The 11,074-nt window shown below is 29.9% G+C and overlaps 1 protein-coding gene across 1 annotated transcript; it reads right to left on the reverse strand.

Annotated features, from left to right (window-relative positions):
- Positions 1-8,295: 8,295 nt before the first annotated feature.
- On the reverse strand, positions 8,296-10,786 carry LOC108848560 (ribonuclease 2). The gene is made up of 9 exons (XM_018621954.2): positions 10,459-10,786; positions 10,307-10,335; positions 10,065-10,138; positions 9,856-9,957; positions 9,738-9,741; positions 9,509-9,600; positions 8,966-9,127; positions 8,711-8,795; positions 8,296-8,552 (listed from the first exon to the last, which is right to left on the reverse strand). Exons 1-9 carry the CDS (start codon positions 10,689-10,691, stop codon positions 8,512-8,514), a joined length of 822 nt encoding a protein of 273 aa, XP_018477456.2. The 5' UTR covers positions 10,692-10,786; the 3' UTR covers positions 8,296-8,511.
- Between the last annotated feature and the right edge of the window lie 288 nt (positions 10,787-11,074).

Consider the following 11,074-nt stretch of genomic DNA (forward strand, 5'->3'; position numbering starts at 1 on the left):
TTGTGATGTTATTTTCTGAATTTGGTCAAAAGTAGTCAAGTAGGTGAACACAACTAGAGACTAGAAGAGAAATAATTGAAACACAAGTTCTTAACAACTAAGGTTTTTAATTGAAACACATAATATTGATTAATTAAAATAACTGAAACAAACCTTAGTACATTATACAAGTCTTAACAAAACAAAAAAAGACTTGTAACCGAAAGTGGAAATAAACTGAGACACTGGAAATAGATTGGGAACACTAAGAAATAGATAGGGAACACTACGAAATAGATAGAGAATACTAAGACTGAATCTCATTCATGGACGGAAGGTAGAGGTAATAAGGCTCTTCAGCTTAGCAATCTCTTCAGCCATATTATTAACCTCCCTCCTTAGGCGCCTCACTTCACCCTCAACACCCAAAGCCCATGGCTGACGAACATGCATCCCATCGTCCTACACAGTTATACCATGAGTATACATCAGTTTCACTCAGTATCATTAACCAAGTTTCACCAAAGTATAAAATAAGTTTCACTAAGTATGACTATACAAAGAAGGAAAATTACCTCATATTTCTTGCAGGTGAAGAACCTAAGCCCTGGGTGGGTATCGAAATCGTGGCGATACTTCGACGGTAGAGTTATATCCGCCTGAATGTCACCACCACATGGGCAACGGGTAGGAATTCCATTCATGGTCAGTAGAGAGAGTAAGAATAAAACCGTGGATTTAGAGAGAATTTAGAGAGAGATTAGACAGTATTAGTGAGAAATTAGAGAGTATTTAGACAGTATTTATAGAGAATTTAGAAAGATAAGGAGGTTGAGGAGGAGGAGTAGATATCGACATTTTGAGGAGAGAGATGAGAGATGGAGACGTGGGTTTAGAGAGAGAAGGAGTGGAGGAGTGGAGGTGTGGGAAATGACTAAAGTGGTACAGTTGAGGAGACAAGGAGACAAGAGAGAGAGAGTAACGAAAGCAGAGAAGGAAAGAATATTGTTTTTGACCGAATCGAAAACATTTCAAAATGGCGCGTTCTTTTTTGTTTTGTTTACCCCCCCCCCCAAATATTTGGGCATAGTTATACTTAAGTTTCTGGTGTTACAACATTTCTTCATAGTTTTATTTTTCGTGATTTCAACATTTTTTAGTTTTACGGAAAAATTAATTTGTTAATAAAGTTTTACTTGTTATTTTTCAACATTAACATGTAAGCTATACTGATTAGTGGAAAAATATTTTCGAAATCACGAGAATTGTGAAATACTCCTTTGTAAGGTGGTCTTATTAGAAAAGTGATCTTTGAAAGACTATACAATGCATAAGAGAAAATGTGATGTCGATTAATTTGTTATATTAAAAATTTCATATTTTGGCAAATATATGTCAGCAGTAGTTTCTGTTGATGCTTAAGGAGATTTTGTGTATTAAAGACTCTAACAATTATGTGTGTTGGATTAGAGGGGATTAGGTGGCTGTGTTGTTATTTTCTACATTGTTACACTATGATTTTACTAGTTTTCTGTAGTTTTCCATAATTCTCGAATAAAGGGGAACATAAGTAAACGCATAAACAACAATTTTAGATCATTAAACATCGGTTTGAATACAGGGAAACATAAGTAAAATCATAAACAACATTCTCCTCAAATCAGTAAACTAAACATAGAGATTCTGAAAGTCTCTAACGATTTCCTCTTCTTGTTGGATCCTCTCCAAATTGTGTGCCAGTTCTGAAATGGTTTCGTGTAACTGCTCGATCAGACTACGCTGCTCTTCAATCTGATCACGGGCTTCAATCAAAGCCAATCTTTGCCATTCTGAACCATCCTCTACATCAACCCATTTGAAGTAATGGCATCCATTTTTCTCCGGACACAAATAACCTTTTTTAAATAATGTAATTTTCAAAATCCGATCTCAGATCACAATTTCTATCATCGGCTGGGGTACCTTATAACGGGGACAGCCATAAAAACGTTGGCCCGGGTTCTTGTCTGTCCAAGCTTGTCTGATTTTGGCATCTAAGCGACAGAAACACAACTTTCTTCCAGAATTTTGCCTTCTCCTTGACGAACCCGACCCATCTCCTTGCATCTTTCGAGAGAGAGAGAAGTGATAGAAGTAGAGAGAAGAGTCTCGAGAGAAGTGAGAGAGAAGAGAAGTGAGAGATGTGAGGAGTCAACTTTTCCTGTAAGAGAAGTAAGAGAGAATTATTAGATTTATAAAGGAATATAGATTACTCCTTTGTAATCAAATTTTCACTAATCCAAATTCAGAAATAGTTACACCTTGTTATACTAGTTTTCCGTGTATTTCCAATACATAGTCGCAAAACACTAAGTTATACTTAGTTATACTTAGTTATCCAAATCCGATTACAAATAACAAAAGGAAACATAGCAAAGCGTTGACTTAAAGCAACATACCAAAAGCAACATACGAAAAGAAACACACCAAAAGCAACACACGAACGAAATAGCAACACAACAAAGGCAACATTCCAAAGATCTAGTAATCCGTCTTCCCAAGCCTCAATAACCTGACTACATTTTATAATAGTTGGCTGCTCAACATCCATATCTGCACCCCTATCCGTCTGAGCTGCAGTCTCTGTCTCAGCAGCGGTCTCTGTCTCAGCTGCGGTGTCCGTCTCAGCTGCGGTGTCCGTATCCATAAAATCATTCTCTGCAACTATCATCTGCTTCTGTTGATAAGCTTGCCCGTCTCCTACATACATAGTTATGGCATTAGGTCCTACTTCATGACTATTATCATCATCTCCCTGCAACACTTTGTAGTTCATACCATACGAACTTATGCCCACTTTCGACACCTTCTCTAACTGATCAGATCTACTCGCCTCCTCCACTAACAAAAGAGATCTACGGTTGTCTTTATCAACAGTTCTTAGGAAGCCAAACAGATCATCATCATCACGAATATTTTGCTGTTCTTCAGATCCATACACCAACGGCATGCACCTCAATGCAAGTTTTACCTTACTCTCATCCAAAGCAAGCTTTTTATACAACTTCTCTTCTAGCATTGCCAAACTTAAATCCTCCACTGTTGTCTTCAAGTTTAAACAAGAGATCTCCCCTTTGAACTTGAAATAGACGCTCACATAGTTCATCATTGTATCCTGCAAAAACAAATGAATAAAGTTCTAGTTATACCTGTTGAATCAGAGTATCGACTTGTCTGTTTTACCAAGTTTTACCTACTCTACATCAGTTTTACTTGTTAACCTAGTTATAAATACAAATGCTTAAACAAGAGAGGCATCTCTCCATGAGAACCTACTACAATGAGGACAATTCAACCAACCCCATACATTCAATTTTATATACATCCCAGAATCAATTGGAGCCAATGGCACTGGAGAGCTCGCGGGGAGAGAAAAACTAACCTGCATTACAACGTTGAGGTCCCACGGCGTCGCCGGAGTAGAGGCTCGCCGGAGTACCTATCGACTTCGACAACTGAGGAGAGAGCTCGAGGCCTCAGAGAGCTCGCTGGGAAACAACCAGAAGAACAAGACAGATAAGAGTGAGCTTAAGTTCAGAGGAGAGACAGTGCGCTCGAGTTCAGAGGAGAGACAGTGAGCTCGAGTTCAGAGGGGAGAAGCTCGAGTTCAGAGGAGAGAGAGTGAGCTCGACTTGAGGAGAGAGAGTGAGCTCGACTTGAGGAGAGAGAGTGAGTTCCAGCTAGCTGAGGTCGATGTCGGTCGATTGTCGATTTGCTTTTTTAATTTCTTTTATTTTTAGTTTTTTTTTTCAATTCAAATTCAATTCGAAACCGAAACCGAAATGCCTCAACCAAAATCCCTTTAACCATACCGAAAACCATACCTTCAACCAAACCAACATAATTAAATTTGATTTCTTTTTCTTTTTAAAAAGCCGACGAAGGCATTTTCGTAACTTTGCAGTGAGTAAATAAAAATGGGGCATAGGAGACTTTAGGAGACCATAGAAAATTTGCTCTTTCACATTTAGGGGCTCTTGAGCAATTGACTCTAATGAAAGGTTAGGTTGCGCTTGGTTTGGTAGAGATTTAACGCGTAACTATTAAAATTTGACCACACCAAAAATGCATTACTTTTCCCACGTGTAGTATCACGTAGTCTTCGCTGAAGCTTGAATTAATTAATTTTCATATACAATTATAATAAAATAACAAAATATATCAAGAATTAGTAATATACTGTTTCGATCATATCTGACATCCTCCCCAACAGTTGAATTATGAAAAGTCTACTCCCTTAATATATATTTTTAAGTTTTACAATTTGCATACAATACATTTTAAATTTATTTAATTATACAGTAGATGGATATTTGTTTATGATATATATTTCCATGTTGTGTTTAAAAAATAATATTTTAACATTTTAATAAACTAGGTGTTTTATCCGCATTTGCGGGCTTAATAATTAAAAAAATTATAAACAAATATACTATAAATTCAAAAATCTTAGAATAAAATTATTCTCATGTTTTTTGAAATATTTAATAATTAACTAAATATTTTTTTCTACTCTTTTTTATTTTAATAAATATATTTTTACGTAAATAAACTTAAATTATTCATATATACATAAATTGTATTTATTTTTAAAATATATGATGTAAAATATTTTTAGATAATACAATACCAAACTAATAAAATTTATTTTTAATTTATGGTGAATTATATATTAGCAAATATAACCTAATTATTTCTTAAAATAATAAAGATTTTCAACGCTCTAGATTTAACCTATCTTATTTTAAAAATAATTAATATTATTAATATAAATTCGTTTTTCACTATATAATAAATTCAAATATTAGTATAGATATAAATAATTATTCTATATCTTATTTTTTAACTTTTATAACAGAAATAATTATTTTAAGATAACAATACAATATATAAGAATTATCTTATTTTAAAAAAAATTGATTAATATAAATTTTATTTTTAATTATATATACAAATTCATCAAGGGTAGTATCGATATTAACCACTTCAACTTTTAACGTGTTATTTTCCAAATAATAGTATAAATAATTTTGAATCTTCTACCAACTTTTTTAGAAATTATCATAATAAGTGGTTTTGATTGTTTTAAAAAAGTTATCGTAAAAGATAAATTATGATAACAACACAATATATAAAATTATCTTATTTTAAAAATAATTAATATTATTAATAGAAATTCGTTTTTACACAATATATATGAATTATCTTATTTTAAAAATATTTATAAATTCGTTTTTAAACTATATAATAAATTCAAAAAATAATAGTTTAGATATATATAAATTATTCTATATCTTATTTTTTTTAACTTTTATAACAGAAATAATTATTTTAAGATATCAACACAACATATAAGAATTATCTTATTTAAAAAATTGATTAATATAAATTTGTTTTTAATTATATATACAAATTCAATAAGGGATTGATTAATATAATTTCATTTATAATTATATATACAAATTCATTAAGGGTAATATCGATATTAAACACTCTAACTTTTAACGTGAGAGCTCCGTTGCGAAAAATCACTTCGCAAATAATAGTATATATAGATTTTATCAATATATAATATTTTTGGATGCTATGATATTAAGTTTTGATTTTTATTATTAAATTAAGATTTCAGAATATTATGTTACTTTTGATTTTTAAAAAAAAATTTGTGTTACATTTCAAAATTTATATTTTATCATCTATGATTTTATCTTTTATAAAATTTGTAATACTATAATTTTGAGTTTTAATTTCTTTTTTAAAGTTGTATACTTTGTCAACAGAACTTTAGAAAATTAGAAAAATATTTTTTTAATTGAAAGATTATATGATTTGTTTTGTTAATAAGTTAATTTAGTATTTCATAAAAAATAAATTTTATTTTTGGGTATGATTTTTATATTTTCTCAATGTATTTTGTTATAATTAAAATAAAAATTAATTTATAAGTAACTGGTTTTTCATTAATATTTTTATAACTCAAAATTTTCATAAAATAATATTATATATTTGTTGATATATAAGTTTAACATATGTTAATAGTTTAATTTTGTATAAAATATTACATAGATTACAAATTTTAACCCAGTTTTTGACTATTAATGATAATTTATTTAAATAAAACTGTTTTTTTAATTGTTAATCTACCAGTTATATATATTTTCATATTTAATTCATAGAGCATCCATAGTTTAGTATAATATAGACTATAATGATGAATTTATAAAACAACATAATTTATTTTCTTTGCTTTATGATAATTTGTTTATTAACATTAGTTATAATAACAACATTGTATTAATAATTTCGAAATTAATTTATACATTATTTTATAAAAATATTTAAATTGTTTAGTCGCATTTGATTAGATTTTTTAACAGATTTTGTTATAACTAAAAATAAAATTCAAAATTTATTGTTAAAATTGACTTATTATTAATATCTTTATTGTTTATAAAGATTTAATATAAATAATCAAATATATCACATTAAAAATTAATTAAGTGGTCATATTATGACTTGTCAGTAGTAGATAAAAAGTAAGACCATAAATTAATAGATTAAATAGATATAGTGCATTGTTGGTTTAGTTTAAGTTATCCAGTTTATATTTAATTATAGCGTGTAATATAATTAATTATAACTAACTTGATATGGTCTATAATTATGTAACACACTAACAAAATTAAAAATAGTCAAAAACTTAAATGATAATTTTAAAGGTAGATAAATTTAAGATTCTATTTTAATAGAGTACATATTCTCTACCCTCATATATAAATGAGATAGGTACTACATCATGTTTATACTATTTTTCATCAATTCAAGTTAAAGTATATTTACATTCAAAAAAAAAAAAAATCCAAATCCGTATACATACAAATTCGTACTTTAAAATGACACACAGTATGATTAGATCAATTCACTATTTACCAGTTTAATTTTAACCATCTAAATATAAACGTAAATGAAAACTAAACCTAGCAATATTTTAAAACAATTTAGAAATTATAAATATATATATGCCAGTTCCATTGGTTGAATATGTTTCTGTAAATAGCTTTTTTTCTTTTTTGATAATTAGTTTGTTCGTAATTTGTAACCACGACGAAATTGATTAAAAATAGAAATAGTGGAATTTTAATTCAATATCTGAAGGATTTCTGAATCTCTCTCCCTAACTCTCCAAGATCTATGTAAGATCTCTGTAAGTGTAAGTAAAAGTGTAGCTTAGACAATTACAAGATAGAAAATTTGAGTTTCAATTCAATTAGACATATTCTAGTGCATCTTCGTAATCATTCATGTGCAATTTTATTTGATTTTAATTATGTTTTAAAATATCGTGTGCACTAATATTTAAACATCTGGTATTATAAAGTATATGTTATACAAGTGAACGTATGTTGTATAAAATAAAGTACAAAATTTTAAAAGATAAATTTCTAAAATGTAGATTTTAGAAAAGAAATCTCAAATATGGGTTAATAAAATAAATAAAATCACAGTTAACTAATGTTGAAAATCATAATCTTAAATATTCCTGTTTATATTAGTCTAAATAAAGTTTTTAAATCCATGTTCATATCTATAATTATATAAATATAATTTCAGATGAGATATGATAAACTAAAAATTATAATATTTATATACATTTTACAATTCCATAAAATATACAGATAATATTTTAAATAAAACAAATTTACAATATACTGAGAAATGATATGAATAAAATCTACAATATATAAAAATTCAGATTTTTAATTTAACCAAACAGATTCGATTAAATATCCGTTTAATCTGGAAAATAAAACAACTAACCAGCAATTTGATATTTTCCATCAACCATAATCATAGAAATTGAAACAAATTTAATAAATATTTAATATCTAACAAATAAAATTTGTAAAGAAAAAAAATATTATCAAGCAAATCCCTCAAAAATTTCCTATGAACCTAAAATATATATTTTACCTTAGAAATAACAACCAAAATTAATATTAGTATTAATAATACTTACCAAAACGATATATCAGATTTTATATATCCATAAAATATTGTCATGGTAAGAGTTATTCATTATGGTCGAATCTATGTTCAATTATTAATGTTAGATAAGGTAAATAATAAAAATCAAAATGTAAAAATCGTAATAAAGATATTTATATTTTGTATTTCAGTTTTAGTAACACATCACACATAGAATAAGATCAAGGCAAATCATATGCTAACTCTAATACCAGTTTCTTAAAAAAACAGGCTTCCATCCAATGTAATATGTATTATGAATTTATGATAGATTTTGATTTTTGTAATGGATTTAATAATATTGTAACTGTAAAGAGGAAAAAAAGTATTAACCAGCCCGGATTCATATCCCATAGGCCATAGAACAAGTGTAAGCCAATCTTTATTCGTTGTTTATAGGTTTGGCCAATAAATTACAACATGAAAGTTCTGTATGTGAATATTGCCTCTAAGAAGAGAAGAAATATCTTATTCATCTGTTGGCATCTTCAGAACCATAGCCTCACCATCTGCATTGCACACGAATATAAGAAATTCACATTCTCAACATTTTACCATACTTTAAATAATCCTTGTTTTATGATTAATCATGAATCTACACCACTTGGAACTATGCATTGTTAAAGAAATGAACAAAAATGGTTTGTGTTTTATGATATTTACTTACCCAATGGCGTGTATTCCGGCAAACTGACGTACTTGGGACATGATTTTTTCGACGTCATGTCTTTTGAACCAACACAGTCCCTGGGCTGTTAGTGATAAACATTTTAAAAGAAAACTGTCATGAACTGATGCAATTCTCATAGCCTAGCAAATGGTTTGAACTTCTAACAATGCCAGTGATCAGATAGCTTAATGAATTTGCCATTTTAATTAAGGAAATCACCAATCTAAGATGAAAGAGATGTAGAATACAGACCTTGAAATCTTTATAGAAGCATATACGTATTTCATCGATTGCATCTCTTTTGCATACTACTTCAGGGGTGATATGAAATGCATTCTGAATGGCTGTGACAATACCTCCTAGAGGATACTTCTCGCTGTTGGAAGCAACATAGCCAGCTTTATAAAGGACATCCTATCCAATATAGATACAGATGTTAAAAAATTAAAATGAACTCTTCTAGGAGAGAAAATCTACAAAAATCAGAGAAAAATATAACGTGCATATCATTTGCATGGTAAAACAAAACTACCAACATTCATTTACATTCTTAAAATTAAATGGAAATACAGAGTTAACGAATTTTCTAAAACTCAGATCATTAACTAGCATTTGAGCATACGAAATGGAAATCGATATGCTAAAAATATCTGGTTGGTCAATCTAGTTAGAGAACATTCAAACAGTAAATGAAACATGCAAGTCAAACTAAAGCATACAAATTTTTTTTATGCCCCAATCTTCTTGTTTAACTAATTGGCTAGTAGGCAAAAACTTAACTCTATGAAGACTTACCGTGACATTATGCTTGAAGTAGATATTAAGCGTGGTAACGAAGTAACTATACTCATCACGAATAACAGGAGAAGAGCAAGTCCCATGTTTCTCTGAAAAAAAAGTTTCATCAAAACGATGTTAAAGAGAAGAACCCATTTTATCGTATTATAGCATATTCAAACCAGAGGAAATATACTCGAAGCATAATCAAACTCTACAGAAAGTTATCTGAAGGAAATAAAATTACCCCACTGCCATCATGTATTGCAAAGAGATACATGAAACCCAACAAATGAAACTCAAGTTAGTTTTGGCCATGGTATACACACCTATCGAGAGAAAGTTATAAAAAAAATATATATCACCTCATGGCCCCAAAATGATCCTTTTCCACCATGGCAAGATGATGGAGAGCCACAACTGAGACTGGGCCAGTACTTTTCCATGCCATCCATCAACGTTGAGATCTGCAAATTTTTGTCTCCTATGAGAATCTTCATTTGAGATATTACGACATGACCAAATTAAGAAAAATTCAAGAATGACCACATAAGCAGATTATGAATGCTCTTACCTCCTTCTCATTGAAGTCGGATCTATAGCAACATGAAGGCCAGGAACCGTCGTTATAGTCCGGCCATAGTCCATCTGAAAGATAAGTATTAGAGATGATTATACTCAATTTATTGTATGCAGAAGTTTTTTACTTTCAAATGTTTTTATCTTAAAACAGTCAAAGTAACAACTTTAAATGTCACCAGAAAATCAAACATTGAATTCTCAAAATGAAAATAAAATTGGAAGAGAATAACTTACGGATGGTGAATTGAGTTGGAGTGTCCGAGCTGTCGACAAAAGAACACACAAGATTAGTCAAGAAGAGCAAACTAAAAAAAAAGGCGAAATCTTTTCAAATAAGGAGCTTTTGAGCAGAGACAGATGATCCGTGACAAAACACAAGAACGTACCCTCTACAGCAAGCGTTTTTGGAGCAGCAATGGCGAGTTCCACGGCAGTAGGTTCCAGGCCATTGGAGAGAGAGAGCGAAATAATCGAACTCTCTCTGTGAGCGATTGACTTCGACGACGTTGTCTCCGGCAAGTCTTCCAGTCTCCGCTAGATAGGCCGAGACAGAAAGAACCGTAACCAAAAGGACTTGGAGGAGGAGGAGGAGGAGAAGAAGAGATCTACGCAACGCCATTGACTCTATTCGGATTGGAAACCCGACTCAGATCGGGTCACTGTAGCCTTTTCTTTATAGGTGGACGGAAAACGAGGGCATTGTAGTCTTTCAGATCAACGAATATTCTAAATACAGCTCGGATTCGGATATATCTATATCCAGCACTAATTTTCATTTTGACAAATTCGAGAAACAAATTGACTATTTTTAAAACATAATTTAGCTGTATAATAACGGTGTTTTCTTTTGGAAAAATTGGAATACAGAGACATTTTGAACTATGGTTTGTCTCAATAGGATTTCTAGTATTTCTTTTAGGAAATTCAGATTTTAATTCCTGTAAATACCAGAATACATTTAAAAATAAATTAATGAATTAGAATAATACATTATATTTTTCG

Source organism: Raphanus sativus, chromosome 4, assembly GCF_000801105.2.
Source record: "Raphanus sativus cultivar WK10039 chromosome 4, ASM80110v3, whole genome shotgun sequence".
Classification (NCBI taxonomy): Eukaryota; Viridiplantae; Streptophyta; class Magnoliopsida; order Brassicales; family Brassicaceae; genus Raphanus; species Raphanus sativus.

Excerpts from the sequence above, each read along its gene's own strand:
- LOC108848560 (XM_018621954.2), bottom strand. The coding sequence starts at position 10,691 with ATGGCGTTGCGTAGATCTCTTCTTCTCCTCCTCCTCCTCCTCCAAGTC. Across the intron at positions 9,128-9,508 it reads ACTTCAAGCATAATGTCACG|GATGTCCTTTATAAAGCTGG; the intron begins GTAAGTCTTCAT and ends TATATTGGATAG. Across the intron at positions 8,796-8,965 it reads GCTTCTATAAAGATTTCAAG|CCCAGGGACTGTGTTGGTTC; the intron begins GTCTGTATTCTA and ends TATCACTAACAG.